This window comes from Phoca vitulina, unplaced genomic scaffold (assembly GCF_004348235.1).
Source record: "Phoca vitulina isolate PV1807 unplaced genomic scaffold, GSC_HSeal_1.0 scaffold71, whole genome shotgun sequence".
Taxonomy (NCBI): domain Eukaryota; kingdom Metazoa; phylum Chordata; class Mammalia; order Carnivora; family Phocidae; genus Phoca; species Phoca vitulina.
The window spans coordinates 13,398,811-13,421,924 of record NW_022589774.1 but is presented as its reverse complement, the minus strand read 5'-3'; the positions used below and the strand labels follow the sequence as shown (position 1 = coordinate 13,421,924).

The 23,114-nt window shown below is 39.1% G+C and overlaps 1 protein-coding gene across 3 annotated transcripts in view; it reads right to left on the bottom strand.

Moving 5' to 3' along the window:
• The window catches only part of PLA2G4A (phospholipase A2 group IVA), a 152,127-nt gene that overhangs the window by 80,368 nt on the left and 48,645 nt on the right, over positions 1-23,114 (bottom strand). For all 3 annotated transcript variants that reach the window (XM_032393091.1, XM_032393092.1, XM_032393093.1), the window contains 2 exons: positions 5,159-5,307; positions 4,330-4,443 (listed from right to left, as the gene is read on the bottom strand). In XM_032393091.1, the coding sequence (XP_032248982.1) occupies positions 4,330-4,443; positions 5,159-5,307 (263 nt within the window). The remainder of the gene's footprint in view (positions 1-4,329; positions 4,444-5,158; positions 5,308-23,114) is intronic.

Genomic DNA, 23,114 nt, shown 5'->3' with positions numbered 1-23,114 from the left:
GTTAAGCGTCTGTCTTTGGCTCAGGTCATGATCCCAGGGTCCTGGGATGGAGCTTTGCATTGGGCTCCTTGCTCAGCGGGGAGTCTGCTTCTCCCTCTCCCTCTACCCCTTGGCCCTGCTCATGCTCTCTCTCAAATAAATAAATAAAATCTTTAAAAAAGAATCTACTGATAGGTCAGTATTTTAAAATCACATAATGAAGATTTTTGTGTGTGTGTGTCCCTGGGTGCACACAAAATGAAAGATTTTTATTATTGTTTTGTTTCCATATCCGTAAAATGGAAAGAATTAAAAATTCTTGAATGAAAATGATCATATAAAAAAGGTATTCTTTCTGGATCACAGAACTTTATAAATTAGAAAGGATCTTACATTAATCAAAACTTCTATCTTAGAGATGAAGAATATAAGGCAGAAAGAGTGACAAATCAAACATTCTAGAGGGAGATTAGTGACCAAGACAGAATGAGAGAATGGATCTCCCGATTCCCTGAGTGGGTAGTGCAAGCCCGTGGGAATCTGGCAATCTCCATTTGGAGACTCCCTTTCTTTCTCTAGCTGGCTGCTGGCCACAGAAATCACTCTATGTTGACTCAGTATTAACTTTTGGATGACAAAATTTTGAAGAAGTTTTTGTTAATAATGTCTTGGCTGGAAACCTGTGTTCTCTCTTTGTCAAATCCAAGTGCTTTCTTTATTGTTCCAGACTGTTATAATCATCTTCAAGAATTGTTTAAAAACTTCTTTTCCCACATTATTCCCTCACAGTCTGTTCTCTCTCACCTCCTTAAACACTGGAAAGAAGCCCATGCTCCTCTGAAAGATGGGATGCAGAGGTGAGGTGAGGCTGGAGAGCGTGCACAGGGCATGCCACGTGATCTGGGGAATGCCAAGGGCTCTCCACCCAACGCTGCGCCTTTACCTTTCTCCCCTCTACCATCACAGATCACCAACGCAAACAATTGTCCTTCAGATACAAACTTCAAAAGTCTCTTAAGAACAGAGTGATGAAGAAAAGCTGTTTGGCCAACTGTTTTCTCAGGCGCACTAAAGAAACTAATTATGTAAGCTACTTTAAATTCAGGAATGTAGAAGGTCTTTTTTAGAGCCCGGAGGTTACACAGCTAACCATAGGAAATGACAGGAGGAGAGGAAATGCATGTTTCCCTCCAATATCTTCTCCCATAATCAGACTGAAGATGGGGGAAAACATACTGTGGAAAGGCCAATCCATGCTTACAAAGCTCTCAATAAACATTTATTGAGAACCCAGTCCTAGAGACACGCCTTAGGAAGGTTGTGGGATATTAGCCTTTGACCATCTCTAAACTTTACCCACCATGCATCAACATGTGTCTGCAGGGCCTTGTTTTTTTTTTTTAAAGACTTTATTTATTTATTTGACAGAGAGACAGTGAGAGAGGGAACACAAGAAGGGGAAGTGGGAGAGGGAGAAGCAGGCCTCCCGCCGAGCAGAGAGCCCGATGCGGGGCTCGATCCCAGGACCCTGGAATCATGATCTGAGCCGAAGGCAGATGCTTAACGACTGAGCCACCCAGGCGCCCCTCTGCAGGGCCTTGTAACTTGCCAGGCCCCGACTTGCTTTCTTCTTTCAAGACTCCATGCCTTTGCATTTATAAAGTGCTTAATATGTTCTAAGCACTATATATATGTACGGGTACATCCATGTGCATACATTAGTGATATATATTCTATAACCAAGCATCATTATATATTTAATGTATAATAAATTCTATACTTAATAAATACATAAACTAAGCAACACATTATATCTTATGTAATAAACCATATAAAAGTATAATTATGTATGGATATATTCATGTGCATACAGTATTTTTTTAAGATTTATTTATTTATTTTAGAGAGACAGAGTGGGGAGGGGCAGAGGGAAAGGGAGAGAGAAACCTTAGCAGACTCTGAGCAGCGACTGACTGTGCATACAGTATTGATATGTATTTCTATAACTAAGCATTATTATATATTTCTTTTTTTTTAAAGATTTTATATATTTATTTGAGAGAGAGAAAGAGAGGGAGAGCGCGAGCAGAGGCAGAAGCAGAGGGAGAAGCAGACGCCCCACTAAGCAGGGAGCCCAATGCAGGGCTCAATCCCAGGACCCCGGGATCATGACCTGAAATGAAGGCAGGCGCTTAACCGACTAAGCCACCCAGGTGCCCACCCTATACATTTCATATGTAATAAATTTTATACTTAATAAATATATAAACTAAGTAACATATAATTTATATCTTATGTAATATACTATAAAAAGTATAATCAAATAATTACATCTAAATGTATTTAAAATATATGTATATGTAATATAATTACAGTATATGTTATTATATGGCTATATTATATATAAGTAAAATTAAGTCATTTAATCATAAATGAGTTATCATAAACTCTCTTATGAGATATTATCTCCATTTTACAGATGAGTAAATCAAGGCCCGGAAGAGCTAAGTGATTTCACCAGGATGAAACAGACAGTAAGGGGCAGAGCTGACATTTAAACACCAAATAACCTAGCTTCAAATGCCAAGGCATTAACCACTATGTTCACTCTTGAACCTATTCAAAATCACCTACTTGTATGCAGCGGTCGCTGGCTTCCCCTGACAACAGTCTGTCTTTATTCTGCCTTCCTACCACACATTCCTGATTGATGCTTATCTCACCGTACGGTGGTTTCATTTCTCACATGTTTCTATCTCCTCTGCCCATTTCCTAACCCAACCCCTACCTCACCTCTACCCCACATGGAGGTAACTGAGGGAAGAGCCTACTGTGTCTTATTCTTCTTTATATTCTTTGCACAAAGCACAGTGGCTGGTACACAGTGTACTTCAATAAACATTTACAAGAGGGATGAATGCAAGAACTTTAAAAAAAAAGTCAACAGAACCGTGGGCAGTGTATCTCTTGGCACTGGAGTAAGACATACAGAAGACATGCTTCCTGGAGCAGCTGAAGGAGTCAGCAGGGCACGTGGGACTAGACTGTCCTCAAGGCACCTGGGCTGCCCCGCTCGCATGAACCGGTCAGGTAGACCTTCGGGCTTAAGTTGGTTTCTAAATAGGTATACATTCATCCAGTAAATATAAACTATGTATTAGCTCTGTAATTAGGCATGCATAACCAGTATTCCTGATCTATAGGATTTTAGTTTATGGGGAGAGGGAGGAAGATAAGAAATCAAACAATTTAAATGCCTCAGTCCCAGTGAATACCGTAGATAATTATCTTAGGGCTTCAGAGAAGGAGGAGGTCACTTGGGATAGTAACAGAAAGGAGGTGAGAGTTAAGGAACAGGCAGGTTTGGGGGAAGACAGCCAATTTGAAGTCATTCCAAGGACAAGCAAAAACACAGAGCCTCTTCCAACAAGAAATTAATACATTAACCAGCCTTCTGGATACTGGTCCATCAGTTGTTTACATTTCTCACTGTAAACTTCTAAATTAGTTTCTTATAAAATTCAAAATCCAATGTTTACTCTGTATTAGTAATCTTTCTAGGGCTTTGTGATTCCTAAATTATTGACATTTCAGAAATGCAGCATACCTAGAAGTGTAAAAAAAAACAAAACCCAAGACTATTCCCGCTGACTTTTCATTGCTGCAGCCCTAATTATTTGAGGATTATCTGAGACAGAAATATCCCTCCACAGAGGCTTAATTTATTGCTAAACATGTAATTTTGGAACAGTTTGGATGTTCCGACAGTTTTCTTTTAAAAAAAAAAAGATTTTTTTTTTTATTTGAGAGAGAGAACATGCACGCGCACACGTGAATGAGGGGGAGAGGTAGAGGGAGTGGGAGAGAGGGAATCCCAAGCCGACTCTCTGCTGGGTGAGAAGCCTGATGCAGGTCTCGATCCCATGACCCTGAGATCATGACCTGGGCCCCGAAATCAAGAGTCAGACGCTTAAATGACTGGCCCCCCAACAGTTTTCTTTTTGAGTTCTCTTTCTCTCTTTCTCTCTGCCATTCCTCTCAGATTTTACATCTTCCTTTATCTTCTCAAAAGTTTTGTTAGACCTCCTGTGGGGTCGGGGGTGGGGGGCTCAAAGCCATTGGCTCACTTAGAGCAACAACAGAGATAAATGTCTCTGTATTATTTAGTGTAATACTTCAATCAAAGCTTATAAATATCAGAACAATAAAAAGCTTTGGACAAGAAGTAAAAGGGACACAAAATTTTCTCTTTAAAAAAGAAACATTCCAACAAACAAATAAAATAGATTCCAGAATAAATAGATTTTTATCTGACATAAGGTTGAAAAATAATCCTGTTGTGTCACTTACTTGGTTGAAAATAAAAGGAACCTCTTTCTTCTCTCCTACTTTCATAGAGGATATGGGGAATGTTGCTGTCCCTAGAGTTTCATCCATGACATAATTGGCATCCATTAATGTGACCTGTAGAGATTAAAAAGTAGAACACAGGAATACAATTTCTCTTGGATCTTTGGATATTATATCGAAAATTTCCACCACACTTAAAAAATCAAAGGTCTCAAATGATATTTAAGTCATTTGAGGCCCTCAATATTCAACTGGTTATAATTCTTTGTCTTTTCTTTCTGACACATTTGCTACTAAGACAGTCATTAACTTTTTCACTTTCCTGATTGACTTAATCATTATCATGTTTTCAAAAATGGAACCTTACCCCCCGCCCCCACGGGAAATGCTATTTTGGAGTATGAGAAATAAATTAATGTAGAAAATCCATGTAACCATTTTGGGAAAGATCTATTTTAACTTATTTTCAGGTTAATTATTTTCAGTTAGAAACTTTACGTTAACAAAGTTCACTTATTTTAAAGTAGGAATCCATTGACGATATTGTTATTCTGTTGTACTTGGACCCTCCTCTTTATATTAGAAAATATGTTTTCTCCAAAGCACAGGAGGAGGATAAAAGATTCTTCCCAGTGCTACCTAACTCTTGCGTTACCACTGGGCACTCACATCACTTGATGTACACCACTTAGAGCCCAGTGTTCCAGGCTGCACAGCTGGACCCCAGCTACACCTGCCCAAGGAGAAAGACAGCATGAAAGGGACAAGCTCAAACACCAACTTCAACATGAATGAGGACCATCTAACGGTCCGCAAATGATTCACTGACCTCCAAAACATTTTCCTGGTTAGGATCCAAAATAAACTCGAAGGTCTCATTCCACACAGGGTTTATGTCATTATTGAAGTGTCTTGTTCTCTTCCTGCTGTCAGGGGTGGAGGAGATGAAAAGTTCCACGTACGGATCTGGAGTGTCAACTGTAGACAGTAAACACAAGTGAGGAGGATGAAAAAATATGATCCATAATTCCTAATTTGGTTTTATTTTTTTTATTTTTTTAAAGATTTTATTTATTTATTTGAGAGAGAGAGAATGAGAGAGAGCACATGAGAGGGGGGAGGGTCAGAGGGAGAAGCAGACCCCCTGCTGGGCAGGAAGCCCGATGTGGGACTCGATCCCGGGACTCCAGGATCATGACTTGAGCCGAAGGCAGTCGCTTAACCAACTGAGCCACCCAGGCGCCCCCTAATTTGGTTTTATTAATATGTGTTGTCAGATTATTTTTAATGAATCTGCAGTAGCATATTTAAAATGTCCGAGACAACATACGCTATAACGGAAGAACATTACAGGTTAGATACTTCTTATGTATTATGTCCCCGCCCTTCGTAACAGCCCCGTGAGAAGGAATCTTTTATGAGATGATTTACTCAGAATTCCTCTATTCACTTAAAGAACATGTTCAGCAACACCTCAGGGGAACTACTAAATGATGAGAACAATCTCACCCAGCTAACTACAGTATAACCTTCACCCCAGGACAATGATGGTGACGAGATCATGGGTTCAGGATGATGGTGCTTGTCTACAGTACAAAAATTATCCTAATTACTTTATTTGCCAAGCAAAATAATTAAAGTTGGTGTGAGATAAATATTGTTTGTAGTTATAGGGTTGCCTGGCACAGCTGTACAGGTTGTACACTGAACAACCCTTAGCGGGCTGGCATTTGTATTAGTGATCAACATATATTTCCGTATTTATTATAGCAGCATTCAATCAGATGGAAGTGGGTGTCTCAAGGAAGTGACAGCTTTTTCTCTTGTACATAAAGGCCTGCTGGAGTCAGGGCATGATGTGGGTGCCATTTTAAATAGAAAGAAACAATGGCAAATAAAGGGGCTATTTAAGTTTCTTCCCATTATATATTCACATAGCAACAAGGTAACTGACACTAAGCAGTGGAAACACTCATCACTCCCTCCTTAGTGGTTCCATTGAGTCCTTCACCATCTTACAACATTGCACACACTGTATTTTATGGATGTAATTATACATTTATCTGTCTTTTCCTTACAAGACTCAACAACTTGAGGGCAGGGATCAAGTCTTACTCATCTGTATCTCTTCAGAACCTAACAACTATCACAATACTTAAAAATCTCCTAACTTAAGGACTCAACTTTTCTCTTTAACACACCCTTTCCCATGCAATCATTGAAATTCATAACCATAAAAACCAACAGTTGAGTAATGACTGCTAGGATCTCTGTTAAGTGCTTTACACACATTAGTCTGGTTCAAATCTCCCAAAGGCACTACAAGGTAAGTGCTCTGTTTCAGTGTTGAGGCAACAGGAAATGAGAGATGTTAAGCAATATGTCTAATATCATCCAGCTAGTAAGTCTCAGAGGAAGATCTGGCTGCAACAATCATTCTTTTAAGTGCTAAAGACGAGATCATAAGGTAGGCCTTGCTATCAAAAGAGGAGCTGGACTTAAGAGTTATGGGAAGGGGGGGAAGGATAGAGGGAGGAAGGTAGGGGGCAGGGAGAGAGGGGGTGAGAGAGTTAGGAATATGAGCGGTGGTGGGAGGGGAGAGGGAGAGAGAGAGAAGGCGGTGCAGAGGTCCACACAGAAACATATAAACGTTGAAAACAAAGGAAAAGCAAAAATAATAGTTCTCAAATGCTTGCTTTTCAAAGAAACATTTTTTAAAAAATCTACTTTGTCTTTCAACAATAGTTACGGTCATCAAACAATTTAACCAATGCCCTTCACTTAATTTTTAAGCACTGTTCATAGTTCTATGTGGTGATCACATATTTTAAGTGTGCGTTTTTATTGTAAAGTGGAAAGGTCTACACACGAGGTATATGCATTTGGAATTGTCTTTTATTTAATTTTCTCACTTGGACTTAATGCGTCATTGGTCAAGGGCAGCTGAGTCTCAAAAGAGTACGATATAAATGCCTAGAGCTCTGGTTAAAAATGCAGACCCTTGACCCTCATCCCCTAAGACCTATGATCAGTAGATCTGCAAAGGGCCTAGGAATTTGCATTTTTAAACAAATATTCTAGCTGATACTGATGTAGGTCATCTTCTGTTCACACTTTCGATATCCTGCTTTAGAGAAAAGGAAATAGGCAGTTATTGGAATTTTATGTATTGTTTATTCTTACAGAGCTATAATTGGCATATATTGCATGAGTATAATGAATCCAGTGTGTTGGTCTGATACACTTACATATTGCAATTTCTAACTTAACGCTTCTATCTTTCATTAGGACCATGGAAGACAAGCTAGAAAACAAAAAGACTGAGCAGGAAGCAAGGCAAGGGGAAATGGGCCAAAGAAGAGAAGGGCATGCTACAAGGTGACTCTTCGCACCTCCTCAGCCTGGAGACGTTCCTTTTCCTCAACCATATTTCTGCCATGGCGCCAGAGCTCAAGACGTCAAGTCAGAAATAAAATGACATATTTAGAACAGCAGGTGGTAGAAGATCATCAAGAAAAATATCTTTCCTCTTTTGAGTAAAAGTCAGCACATGATTTAAAGGAAAAGATTCAGTTGGGATTTCACATTAAATGTATAAAAATGTAACCCTTCTTCATCCCATAGGGCAGGTGCTTTCTCATGGGGCTAATGCTCTTTTCTAGCTGTTTCCCCCAAACATGAGAAAATCCAAAACCAAGCAAAAAAACCAATCTAGAAAACAAAAAGTGTCTGGGAGGAGGAGGCCTGCAAACGGTAAACATCACTCATTCATTCAACAAATATTTGAGTGCCTGCTCTCTGCCAGGAGCTACCTGTCAAGAAGCAGTTTGGCTTTCCGAGCAGCCCAACGCGAAACTGCAGATCTGAACGATGGAAGTGAGTCAGATGCTAACAGCCTAATTTTAGAGGCAAGAGTAAAGGGGAGGCAAGCAGATACACCATGCCGGTGACTAGTAACTCAATCGCTCAGATTATTACCCACAAATAAAGTCAAATCGTAGGCGGCAAAATTGCCTTTGAGGCTTGGTCTTCATTTGAATCTGAGGAGAGGAGGGGGAGGTTTTCTTGGGCCAAACAAGGAGAGAACAGAAAGTTAAGTTCCTTGGGAGAAGCCATGTGGGAAAAGGATGCAGCAAACCGAGCAGCGTCAGTCAGTCAGGGAGATAAGCATCTTCTAAGCCATTCTGGGTGCTCCATCTGGATCATATACTTTAGCCAATTCTAACTCTGACAAAATGATGATGAAAAGAGAATACAAGACGCCAACACTACACTTCTGTATTAAAACATAGACCGACAGCCCTTTTTTTTTTTTTTGAGTAAAGCGATAGAAGTTAGATACAGAAAAAGCTCTCAAGAGTGAGAAGGGTCCCTACAGGGTTGCCATTGAGGGCCGTTAGGGTTGGTCTTTTATAGAAAGCTAACCAGGGAACTTAAATTCTTTTAACATCTCTAATGATATCACCATTGAGCAAGGTCTAGTCATAACACCTTCAATGGCTTACTTCCTTTTTAGGGTCTGGTTATTCTTGCTGGTCACAGGTGATTTCATAAAAAGATACCCACCCCACATGCCTAGGGCAGGTTTGTTCCCTTATCTCTGGTTTCCTCACACCTCCAGATTTTTGGGATTTCTGTGAACCTGAGCACCTAGCCCCCTACCTATCTCTCCCTACCTAGCCCCCTGTCCCTTACTCATTCCTCCTCCTGGAATAGTAACCCTAACTGCCGTTAGGGAATGGGACGATGACCACTGAAATGGGGCGGCAGGCTGTGTGGCAGTTAGAATCTATCCAGGGGTCGGTCCAGGGGCCCGAAGTATGGCTCCAGGGGGTCATGATGGGCAGCAAACGGGTACATGCATCAGCACATGCAAAAGGATGAACATAAAACAAGTATGAGGCCCCAGATTATGGTCCCACCCCTTAGATAAGATCCCCAATTACCAATGTTGTCAAATAGATCAGTGGATATCTTGATCAGACAGACCTTTTTTAAAAGCAAATTAGAATCCTGTTCAATTCCCTTTGGATTCTGCTTTTCACTTTTAAATGCAATCAATATTCTACAGCTCTTGTCAAGAGTGCTAGTTGTGTGAGCTTCTCCCCTTGCTTCATTAGCAAGAGACCTCAACGTTAAGTTGTCAAAGGGTGCTGGGCAGCGGAAAAGCACGGCCAGCTGCGAGCGCTGATGCCGCAGTCAGCGTCACGGCTGATCTCTGCAAGCCGAGAACCATCCGTAGCGGGGGCAGGATGTAGCATCCGCTGCGGGATGAACAGGAGTTTTAGGACACGAGTTTAAAATCGGATTACGATAATCACATAGCTCACTTTCTTTACATCATCTATAATCTTCACTGGCTTCAGAAAGGGAAAGCTGCAGGGAAGCTTTGAAAAGGGAGAGCAGCCCATTTTGATGGCAAAACCAAGCCCGGTGCTTTAGAAGGGGGAGAGGGGTTAGAAAAAGGCAAATGCAGGAAGAGAAATGTTCGGTGTTTTTTTCTCCTGTATACTTATTTCACGGTTTTGTGAATTAATGCCTATAGGGTAACTGGATGTTGAGTCACTGATTCGGCTTCACCTTGATTCATTCCAGCCAAATAGGTGGTAAAGCAAAGAAGTAGTGTGTGGGCAAAGACATTCTTACCTCTTATCCTTTTATCTAAATCTTGACAAACAAAAATGTTGGGGGTATGGGATACAGATCTTTTTTTGCTCCCATAAAGATGACATGAAACTACATGCACCAGAAATAGCTTCAGAATTCCTGGGTTGTAAAACCTCTCATAAACTTTAGTAGTTTAAGGAGTGCATACCTAAATTAATAAAAGATCCATCTGTCATTTCAGCTTTGTCTGAGCAAAATATTATGTGATTCATGATAGGGGCTGATGGCAGCTTCTATACTCTCTAAGTTCTATTTTAAATGTCCTCCATTGGCTTTCTCATATCCACTTTGCTCCACAACTTAAACCCTCCACTATAAATAAAGATGACCTATAACCTGTTATAATTCTTGTAATAAACAGCATTTAAAAAATCCCCAAAGGAATAGTTCTCCCAAATTCACAGTCAAAATATCACTTTCCAAAGAGCTGTTACTGCTGATGGTGAGCTTAAAGTGGGTTTCTCAAAATGCAGTCCTCTAAAGTATCTTCACAGAATCATCTGGAGCGTCAAAAATGCAAACACCTTGCATCTTCGGTCAGAGCACAGGCTTAGAAATCTACATTTTTAACAGCTTGACCAGGTGATTCTTATGTACACAAGTTTGAAAAACATGGTTTAAAGTATATATTATTAAAATCGACTAAACAACAATGATATAAATAACACCCACAGAAAAGTAGAAACGTTTTGGCATTGAGAAATCAATAGGCTTACTGACCTTCTGTCATGGAGTTATTCTGCCATAGACTATATTAAGCACAATCCAGTAATTCACTTCCGTTTCTTTCCAGCCATTAAAGACATTTTCAAGTGGCCACATGAAAATAAATCCAAGAATAAAGTATGTGTGGTGTGTTAGGTGGCAATCTATATAAGGTGACAGGCTGATATTCAAGCATTCTGCTTCCATCACCACCAAAATAGGAATACCATAGTAAGACCAAAAATTAAATAATAATTTGTTGAAATAAATGCCTCTGAATTGTCCTCAAATGTCGTCCCTCCTTTGAAATGTTTATGATTTCCTGATCATGCTAATTATGTGGAGAACTTAAAGCTTTTTGAGTTTAAAGGTTTTTGAGCATTTAAGGTTTAAAAACTTAAAGGGTTTGTGATGGCCAGCCTTTTCACTTTCCCTGTACTACGCTGGCCAAGTGGCTGGCCAGGAAAGGAATTGTTAGCCTCATGATAAATGTACGAATTTCAACAGCAGTTTAGTTTTTTTTTTAATTTTATTTTTTTAAAGATTGTATTTATTTATTTGACAGAAAGAGACACAGCGAGAGAAGGAACACAAGCAGGGGGAGTGGGAGAGGGAGAAGCAGACTCCCCGCTGAGCAGGGGGCCAGATGTGGGGCTCGATCCCAGGACCCTGGGATCAAGACCTGAGCCGAAGGCATATTAATCTTAGTTATTTTAAGTATTATGTGGAGAACTATTTATTTTTCTTGATCTTGTTTTTTGGTACACCCGGCAATTCTCTGCTGAATGCCAGAACTTTTTATGAAAATTTGTGAGGCAGCTAGATCTACTTCCACAGAGGACCCATCTTATCTTCTGGCAGGCAGTGAGAATAGGAGGGATCGCCTCAATTTAACCCAAAATCTCAAATCTGAGATTGACTCAAATCTTTGTAAGTTTCAGCCTACCTCTTGTTCATTCCCACTGTGTAGTAGGCTTACATTTGGCAGTTCTGATCTCCAGTTTTTTTCCCTCTTAGCACCATGAGGCTGCCAATACTTCTGCTTTGTTTTCGGGGGATTTTATGTTTGCTTCTCAGCCTGTTGCCCTGCACAGATTAAGACTTGGCCAGTGCACATGGTGAAGGCACTGTCTTTCAGCTTCTATGGGCTTCCCCTCTCTCAGAGATATTGCCCCTCAAATTCTAACTGGCTTAGTTCTGAAATGCAGCTTTTGTGTCCCCATGTCCTTCGAGATTGCCAAAGCTCTGTTGGATTCTCTGCCTCTTCACTGCTTGGCTACTTTCCACATCCCTGTCTCCCTGTTATCCCCCAAATCACCTAGATCCAGCAATGGATTGAGGGGGGAAATGGTTTGCAGAATGCTGGGCCTACTTCAATGACTTCTCTGGGATATTGGTCCTTAACATCCCAGTTGACCAGTGGCTTTTCAATCCTTCAGACATTTTAAAAATTAATTTAATCTGTGGTTTCTAAGTTGCACTTAGGGGAAATGAATGCTCTGCTGTTAGTTACTTCAGCATAGTCCAATGACCACTGAGTCATTAACTTGACCCAACATATACTAATCCCTATTCCTTTTATTTCCACTCTTCACATGACTGTCCAGAAATTTACTGCATTTCTCAGGTCACCTACCCTATCCACTACTCCTCATCCGAGGACACAACTCAGACTCATCCTTCACCAGGAAAACAAAACAAGAGGATTAGATGTACTCATTCAACTTCCCTTCCACATACATCACAACCATAAAGCAATATTTATAATTAGAAAATGTATTTATTCATACTTAAGTTCTTCCTTCAAGTCTTAGAAGAAAACATCTCTATACCCTCTTCTCTCAATTTCATACTATTCTCTACCTCTTCTATTTCTCATTCATCCCTAGCCCAAATTTAATCTGTAATTATTTGCTTTGCCTTGGCCACATCTTCTCAACCTATAAACAAATGTTGATCAATAACAAAATAAACAAGATTTCATTAATTTTGCCAATTCCTCAAGATTGCTCCTATCCTCAGCAAAGAGTTTAGAAAAATAAATGTAGTCTATACTGGGGCACCTGGGTGGTACAGTCAGATAAGCATCCGACTCTTGGTTTTGGCTCGGGTCATGATTTCAGGATCCTGAGATCGAGTCCCACATCAGGCTCCGTACTCAGTTGGGAGTCTACTTGAGATTGTCTCTCTCCCTCTACCCCTCCTGCTATGTTCTTGTTCTCTCTCAAATAAATAAATAAATCTTTTTTAAAAATGTAGTCTAGACTTACTGCTTCTATTCCCATCATCTTGTAAAATTCTGACCCATTGTGCTCCACCTTGTTCTATTACATAATCAGTTATTCTCCCTATTGTAACTTTTATCTTAGCTTTATTGAGATATGAGGTGTACAACATGATAATCTGATACACATATTGCCAAGCAATGATCACAGTAGGGGTAGTTAACACCTCTATCATCTCACACAAATACCATTTCTTTTTGTGATGAAAACATCGAAGATCTACTTTCTTAGCAACTTCCAAATATATAGTACAGTATTGTTAACTATGATCACCATGTTGTAATTAGATCCCCAGAACTTATTCATCTTATAACTGGAAGTTTGTATCCTTTGACCGACATCTCTCTGTTCCCGCCTCCCACTCCCCGAGTTCCTGGCAACCATCGTGCCCGTATCATAGCTTCAGTATAGAACTCAATGAGCTTTTTCTCAGTGCAATACCCTTTGTGCAAATAAAATATATCATGACTTGTGATTTCCTACCTAGTTCTGTAAATGTTCCCTCAGTATATCTTTCTCTACCATCTTCCCCTCAGCTCACACTAACTTGTGGGCTTTCATGTCATATCTCTTACAAATCCTTCAAAAGAGTCCTTCAAGATGAAGTGAACCCCTTAAAAAAAAATGAATGCTCATGTGGTCAAAACCAACTTGTTAAGGAATTATCTGTTATTTACAGAGTCTTAAAAAACACACTCAATATGTATGTACCTCTCAGATCATGTGGCACACATGAATCCTGTAGTTTGATTAATCTCATATCCTTTAAAGCTGATCGTCTTCAAGGTTTAAATGGCAGTCATGATGCATTCACTCACTCCCTCAAGGTTGCAAGAAGCAGGTGGTATAAGCTCGACAGATACGAGATTCTTGATCACATGTCCATATAAACCCTATTGCAGAGTAATACATTTTTAAAGGCTTCCATCTTTTTTTTAACCATTCTGAGTCAATTCTGGAAGTCCTCTAATCCTCTCTTAGCTCTAGTTGTCACAGAAATAGGACATTCTCCCTCATCTACATCTCTGAGCCCCTCTCTCCTTTGAGATTTTGAATCTGTTCTTGAATGCCTTGAAAATACCTCAAACTCAACATGTACAAAACAAATTTATTTTCTTTCCATCTTTCTTTCCTTATCCGCAAGACAAAAGAAAAATAAAGCAAAATAAACCAAAAACCTAAAAGTAAAAACTTGTTATTTTTCCTAACTTTCCTAATTTACTTCATGGATCCATCACTCCCAGCCGTCAGAGCGGGAAACACAAGAATTGTTCTCTTTTCTTCACGGCTCCTCTGTCCCATCTGCCTCACCTATTCCATCCCTCACGTGGTCATCACTTCTGCTTCCTCAAGCCCACTCAAAATATCACCGCCCCAGTTCAATTAAGCAATACCTCTCACCTGACTCTTCACATAATCTCATAGTTGCTTATTTTCCCCACATTCAAACCACTCTTTGTAATGCCTCCACCATAATACCACGATTGTCTTTGTGAAACACACTTTTGTCCTTCACTGACTAGGACTGGGAGGGCAGGCCTAAGCGTGGTGAGAGAGGGCTGCAGAGCTCCCCCAACTGGACCCCAGGTTCTCCTTCCAGTCAGTGACCCTCCTCCACCATGCACAGCAGCATCACCCTCAAGAGCCAACATTCAGGCCACGAGGCATCCCTGGAATCCATACATTTTGAACATTCCATACAGTCACACTGATGGCAGAAGCATCCATTCTGAGTAAGAAAACATGGCTTCTCTTTTACTTGTGCATATCCTTATGCTTTCTTTTTGACATTTTAGCTGATAACTAAACATTATTAAGTTGTGTCCTTGTCCTAAGAATTTTCAAGAGTCCAAATACTGTACACATAAAGGATGAGTGGAATGAGCTCTTCTTTTTTCCCTTATCCAGTTCATACATCCGTCGTCAACTAGTTGTTCTGTTTTCTTATCAAGTAAAATTGGCCACTGTAAATCACTATAAACCCTGGAGGCTACATCTATATACATATGCATAAAATAAAAATAATTCCACATCAAGCTTCAACTTGCTGATTTAGGTATTATTCTCCCAGTTATGTAGGTGAGGAAGCAGAGACTCAGAGGCATTTAGTAAGCTGAGCAAGGTCATTCAGAGATCGGATTTTAGCCTAGTCTTTCTGAAGCCAAATTCCTTGCTCTTTCAAATATACCAACACTAATAACTCTTACCTATTTTTGCCTCTAGTAAACTATAAGCTCCATGATGGCAGGAACCACATCCTTCCTATTCACTACTATGTTTAAGAGTCTAGCATAAAGTCTGAAACATTATAGGAACATATAAATATTATTATTATTATTTTTTTTTTTAAAGATTTTGTTTATTTATTTGAGAGAGAGAATGAGATAGAGAGAGAGAGCATGAGAAGGGGAAAGGTCGGAGGGAGAAGCAGACTCCCTGCTGAGCAGGGAGCCCGATGCGGGACTCGATCCCGGGACTCCAGGATCATGACCTGAGCCGAAGGCAGTGGCTTAACCAACTGAACCACCCAGGCGCCCCGGAACATATAAATATTATTGAAGTAATGGATGATGGACTAAACCTGAGCAATACTGCAGAAGGGGTGACCTTTATTTTAGGCCCAACAATCTTCCCTCTCTAACTTCTCTCTACCCTTGCCTAGTATGTCTCAACCTTCCTGGAGCTCTGTCTCATCTCATTCATTTGTACAGAAGTCAATGCCAGTCATTTCTTCTAAGTGCATTTGCATTTAACCTTTATTTTCAAGTTCTAAATGCAAATATAATAATAAACCTTTGAATCCCATTTTGCCCCCCTTAATAATTCCAAGGAACAGAGGAGAATGTCAAGGGACTTGTTTGTAGAGAGCAGCCCCTGCTTCCTCCAGAACAGGCTCAGAGTTGGAATTGTGACGGCTTTAGATGCTGAAGGGCAGTCCCTGCAAATTGCTGGAAATGCAGAAGCTGGAAAAGTTAGTGAATTCAGTGTGGTTTCGTGACACAGAACTTCAGCAGTGAGTCCGGATACATTGGAGAGAGAGAAGCAAAGCCCTTACCAGGGCAGCAGCATCATCTGGGAACCCAGATCATCATACAATACCTTTCCCTCACTGGAAATTACAAAGCAGTTTTATTAACACTATTTTTGAATCCCTTGATCAGGCAGAGTCTCCAATTTGAACTCTCCCTATTTTTTTCATTTTTCTTTTTCTCACAGCCTCAGATCTATGAAAGTGCTTTCTTGGGTCACACGTTTCCTTTTGCAAAGGGACGAGAAACTATCAGAATGTAGCATCAGCCAACTGGATGCCAGGAAGAAAGCCCAGTAACATCTATACACAACTGACTTATGTCAGCTTGACTTGTGTAGAGCTTGAACTAACAACTGACTCAGTACATTAATGAAGCAGGCTACCATCAGGCATATAGTAAAAAACAAAACAAAACTTACTGTAAAGAATGTTGATATTCATGAGAAAACAGAGAAAGTTCAATTCAAAACAACCCAAAGCAAGCAAAATGTCAATCTGGAATAGAACTGAAATGTTTGTTACTCCTTGCATCGCCTTTCTACTTAAATCTCTGGGATACCTTTTTGGAAGGAAACTAAAAATACCTTTGTTATCAGTTTATCTATGTTTGGAATGTTTTTAAAAGTTTAGCATCTAGGAATGTTTCTTGGCATCTGTTTAGGTTGGAGAGAGAGTAATTCTTCAAAAATTCTTATGTAGTATTATAAAACATTAATTTATATGGTTAATGTTGGCTCTATGGATTTAGCTGTAGATACGCATTCTACTCTACACAAGAACAATTCTTATTTTTCATTAAAAAAAAGGAGTTCTCAACCTGACGATACTGACATTTTGGGTCAGATCATTGCTCTGCGATGCTCCCTGCCCTCTACACACGAGATGCTAGTAGGATCCCCTAACTGTGACAATTAAGAATGTCACTAGATATTATGGCCCAGGGTACCCTGTGCAGCAAAACCGGCCCCCTACCCCTGTCTAGAACCACTGTACTCAAACAAGGCATTATCCCTGCTACCTCACATTTATTCATTAGCATAAACCATTAAAAAATGGCCAGATTCCCTAATAATGTATAGTACACATACTATGTCTGTCCCATGTTTAAAACCTTTTATGATTTTTTTTCTAAACTAAAATGTCAGAATTATTTAATAATAAATATTAAAATTCTACTTAGTTATAAAACCTATCTCAATCTCCATTCAAGCTGTGAAGTCTTCTGCGAAGCTTACTGCCAACACTTTTCAACAGTAACATCATATAGCCTAAACACACAATTACTGAGTGCATACCTTCTTGGGCTAGTTTTCCAGAGTTATTCATATCTATTTCATCTTTTCATCTAGACCACAAATAGCTCAAAGGCAAAGCCGCTGTACAAGTATGCATCAGAGTGAGATAAGTTCAAGTTCTAGCCATAAAACCTAACAGCTGTGTGATTTTAGATTATTTAATGTCTTTTTAAAAATGTTTGTATCTGTAAAATTAAAATAAAAACAGCACATATCTTCTCATGTTACTAAACTGAATAAATGAAGTATGATGTTAAGTTCTAAGAACTCTCCTTCGCATTTTTGTTTATTTATTTAACATGTATTGTGTATACTATTCATCAAGCCCCTTTCTAAACACTTTATAATCTTATTTAATCCTCATAAAAAAAATCTATGAGGAAGGTATAATTATTACGCCCATTTAACCACTGAGGAAATTGAGGCCTAGAAAAAGTAAGTAACTTACCCAAAATCATGCGGTTCAATGTACAGAAACTTTATAAGTTCTGTACAAGAAACTTTATAAGCAAGCTAAGCCATGCTTCCTCTTGGGTATGGGACAGGCACTCAATAAAGTTATCTACCACACGTATTATGTTTATTTCTTTTGTATTTCTCAAGGCACTGGGTGAGTACGAGGTATAAACAGCAGATGCTCAGCATTTATCAATGAGGATGCTAATAATGGACATTTATAACGCATTATATATTTCTGTAACATTTCTTTTGCAAAGTTAAAAGTTCAAAGCTGTTATTTCATTTTGCATCTGCAGATTTCGATTAACCTTGTACATCAACTTAAAATAATTTTGTTTAGAATTTTATCTAAAATAGTTCATAAAAAATATATTGATGCATCGGGAGGAATTGATGCAATGGAAGAATACTTCTAAGGAGTCAGTAACATTTACAAAAATCCCCAGACTATCCCTTGGCTAAGTTTCATTAATCATTTCATTTACTAGTCATTTCAATCTCTACATTATATACTTTTAATTTTTAAGAAAAATTTTAAAATATGGAAATATACTAAAATAATATAATGATAAATGTTTTCACATGTTTAAATTTTTAGAGCAGCAGAGGTATTCTCTTTGACATAAAAAGTTTAAGAGCATACTTTTTTGAGGAAATTTAAGAAACATTTAACTACTTTTAAACTTAATTCCATGAGATATTAATCATACCTTTTCAATACAGAAGTGGTATATGATTTTTGGCAGAGAATTTACTTAACATATGAAAAGAAGTTTGCATATCACTCAGTTTTTAAAAAGTTTTTAGAATGAAGATTTCCCTTCACTCGGTACAACATTAACATGTTAAAGTATACATGTTAATATATAGTTCTTATATACATTAAAATATATATACACACTAAAATATAAAAAGTATTTTAAGACAAAGAAGCCCAAGTATAAGACATATATGATAAAAAAAAAACAAATAAGGAGGCTCCATCAGTGATAGGTCTTTAAAAAAAAAAAAGAGAGGGAACATGTGGATTGTGTCCCTATGGGTACTGGTAACATACTCTTCATTTTGATGGGAACCTGCTTTTATTATGTCTCAAAAGCATTGAAATCAAATATACAACTGCAATATAGCTGTTAATCTTATTGAATAAATGTGGTAAAAATCCACCCAAGGACTGATTAATATTATCAAAATATCATAGGACAGTATTTACTGTACTCATCAGACCTAGACACACAAATATATACATATAACACACACACACAAAATCTTATGACATTTAAATAAAGATAAAAAGGACTAACTGTACTCATAAAACATTTGTCCATTTAATAAACTACGTGACATTCGAAATGAAAAAAGAACAGTAGTGCCCTCCTAACACAATCTATTTCTCAACTTTACAGAAAATACAAGATAAGAGATCAGAGGCAGGCATGTTCTGGAACATTTTATTCATCTTGAAATTATCTCCCATAAAAATCCCACTGGGAAACAGTTTCATTATACATAGAATTTTTAAAACCTTGGGTGGATACTCAAAACATTCCAAAAATATTAGTAAACCCAAACTCATGTTCATCATTAACTTAAGGGCTAATGCTAGGGAAATATCTGACTTCAGAAAAATATACTTAAGGGTAACAGGCGGCTATAGGCCAACAGCAGCGCCACTTATAAAAAATATATATATATTTGAAACACCATAATTAATCTAAGAAAAGATTGATTATATTAATCCAAAGGTGTTATAAAGTTTCTGTACATTGAAACCCAGGAAAATTCTAGATAGCTATGGATAGAAATAGCAGCAGTGTTTATAATTTACAAAAAAGATGGAGTATAGGGACGCCTGGGTGACTCAGTCAGTTAATCCTCTGCCTTTGGCTCAGGTCATGATCCCAGAGTCCTGGGATCGAGCCCCGCTTTGGGTTCCCTGCTCTGCGGGAAGCCTGCTTCTCCCTCTGCTTGCCACTCCCCCTGCTTGTGCTCTCTTTCTCTCTCTCCAACAAATAAATAAAGTCTTAAAAAAAAAAAAAGATGGAGTATAAAATTATTATTAGAGAGGGGAGTGGGGGAAGGGGCAAAGGGAGAGAGAGAGAATCCCAAGCAGGCTCCACACCCAGCATGGAGCCTGACAAGGGGGTCGATCTCACGACCCCGAGATCATAACCTGAGCCAAAATCAAGAGTCAGATGCTCAACCGACTAAGCCACCCAGGCATCCCTAAAATTATTTTTAAAATTCTCTCTTTAGTGGGGCGCCTGGGTGGCTCAGATGGTTAAGTGTCTGCCTTCGGCTCAGGTCATGATCCCAGGGTCCTGGGATCGAGTCCCGCATCATGCTCCTTGCTAGTGGGGAGCCTGCTTCTCCCTCTGCCTTTGCTTCTCTCTCTCTCTCTCTGACTCTCATGAATCAATAAAAAAACATTAAAAAAAAATTCTCTCTTTAGTGAGGCAAAAAGAAAGCAATATCCAAGAAGAAAGGTGTAATTACACACATTTGTGCATTCTATTCATTAATCCAAAATTCTCTGAGATCTAACTATTAGGCCAGACTCAAGGCTAAGCACCGATTTTCTAAAAAGTGAGTAAGACACAGGCCACAGTTTTACAAATGCTTGATTAGATGCCCAGGTGACAAGTGTTAAACAGAGTCTGGACTGCTGTGAGAGGAACACAGGAGTGAACTGTGCCCAAGTGTATCAGAAAAGACAACGGAAGTGCCATTCCACCATTTCTTTCTTCCAAGCTGAAAAAGAAGGATCCAGCGATTTGCTCAACACATTCACCATGGAAATTTCTTGTCTCCAAGATGAAAAAGTGAAAATTATCCCAGTGCACAGACTATCCCCAGAGAATATTCTTTAGCTCACACAGAGGTTATATTTAAGAAATAAATGTCTTCTGATGTTGGGATCTGAAATAATTTTAGCCATAATAGGTAACACTTATTGAGTGTGTACTGTGGGTCAGGCATGTGAGTACTTCACTTTAGTCAACTCCTTGAATTCTCCTAACATCTCTATGATTAAAAAAGAAGACAGAGAAAATTTGCTCAAGGACACGGCACTGGTGAGTAGTGTTTTGCCTCTGGAGACCATGTTCTTTCATAAATATGCTCTCCCTAGAGATCTGATCACTGTGCTATTCAAGAATGTCTACCAGAGAGGGATAATACATTCTCAAAGTAATTTCCACATTGCTTTTGCTGCTGCTGAAGATTCTCAAAAAATTAAATAATAATGTTTTTGTACATACACACCCAACACCCTGCCTCTCAGGCAAACATGTACCATAGGAAGGTTGAGTTCTAAGCTCCTTTCTCAGGGAATTATTAACCCTATGTGTTTGAGAGTCATGTCCTTTGAAGAGGCTAAATCCTCTTGGTGTTCCTAGAGGTGAGAGGATCGAGGCTGCTGCTTGGGAGAAGAAGACTGGAGGAAAGAGAGAGACCTTTCCTAGACCTACTGAATCAGAATATGCACTTTGACCAAGAATCCCTGGTGATTCATATGGATATTAATGTTTGAAAAGCACTAAGTGGGGAGATGAGGTCAGCCTTAGACCTGCAAATGGCACACCTGTTTAAAAATTAGGAACTTGGTCTAGATCTTGCTGTGAGTTTACCTGCAATAAAACATCATTTACCCACAGAGAGAGACATGATGAAAAATAAAAGCTTGAGGTTCTTAAAAAAAACCTTAAAAGAGTACCTTAAGATATTAAGCAATACAATCTTATAAAAATTGGTTTCAATAGAATGAGCTCATAATTCTCCCAAGTATATTTATTTTTTCTTAAAGTTTAAATGTTGGAATTAAGCTCTGCATTCTCCTGAATATTAAAGAAGATCCATCTGCCATCCTACAACTATCCTTAAAACCCTAATGCTGATGACGATAATTCAGTAAAGAGAAAGAGTTCAGTGTCCATTAAGTAACCAGACAAGAATCCTTAGTATATGTTCTTAATTCAGACATTAAAAATATCTAACACTGGTGGGGCACCTGGGTGGCTCAGTCCATTGAGCCTCCGACTCTTGATTTTGGCTCAGGTCATGATCTCGGGGTCATGGGATCGAGCCCCGGGTTGGGCTCTTCGCTCAAGCAGGGAGTCCGCTTGAGATTTTCTCTCTTCCTCTGCCTCTGCCCACCACCCCCACAACGCTGGCACTCTCTCTCTCTAAAATAAATAAATAAATCTTTAGAATATAGATAAACAAAAACACTACGGTATCCATAGTTCTGAATTCTGAGACTAGCCGCCATTATCATATATGATTTGTGTTTTCCCCAACACTTTTTTTAAAATTTTATTTTATTATGCTATGTTAGTCACCATACATTACATCATTAGTTTTTGATGTAGTGTTCCATGATTCATTGTTTGCGTATAACACCCAGTGCTCCATTCAATACGTGCCCTCCTTAATACCCATCACCGGGCTAACCCATCCCCCACCCCCATCCCCTCTAAAACCCTCAGTTTGTTTCTCAGAGTCCATAGTCTCTCATGGTTTGTCTCCCCCTCCGATTCCCCCCCTTCATTTTTCCCTTCCTACTATATATATATATATTTTTAACATATAATGTATTATTTGTTTCAGAGGTACAGGTCTGTGATTCAACAGTCTTACACAATTCACAGCGCTCACCATAGCACATACCCTCCCCTTCCCCAACACTTTTTAAAAGGAGCAGAAACTCAGTGAGTTAGCTAAAACATTTTTTTTTGCCAGCTATTTCATTCTGTTTTAAAATCAGGTTTGTGGCCAGGGATGTGTGTTTTTCATTTCACATATGTGCAAAGGAAACTATCACCAACTGAACTTTTATGGTCACTGTAGTCATTCTGCAAATAGGTAACTTCTGTTAGAAGAGGAAAGGAACAGGGTGCCTGGGTGGCTCAGTCGTTAAGCGTCTGCCTTCGGCTCAGGTCATGGTCCCAGGGTCCTGGGATCGAGTCCCACATCGGGCTCCCTGCTCTGCCGGAAGCCTGCTTCTCCTTCTCCCACTCCCCCTGCTTGTGTTCCCTCTCTCACTGTGTCTCTCTCTGTCAAATAAATAAATAAAATCTTAAAAAAAAAAAAAAAAGAAGAGGACAGGAACAATAAAGAATACAAAGTTTAATATACATCCATCCAACACTTACACCTGGTGCAATGTTAATACGTCCCTGGCTATGTGTTAGATCTAACTACAACTTCCTATACCTTTAAAAGTAAGAGTTATGTTAATACTGCCAAATTAATGCAAAGTATTTGTCTTAAAAATAAGACTATGGTGAGTCAGGTGCAAATATGGACTTCAAACTACCTCTTCATAGGACATGAGCATAAGAA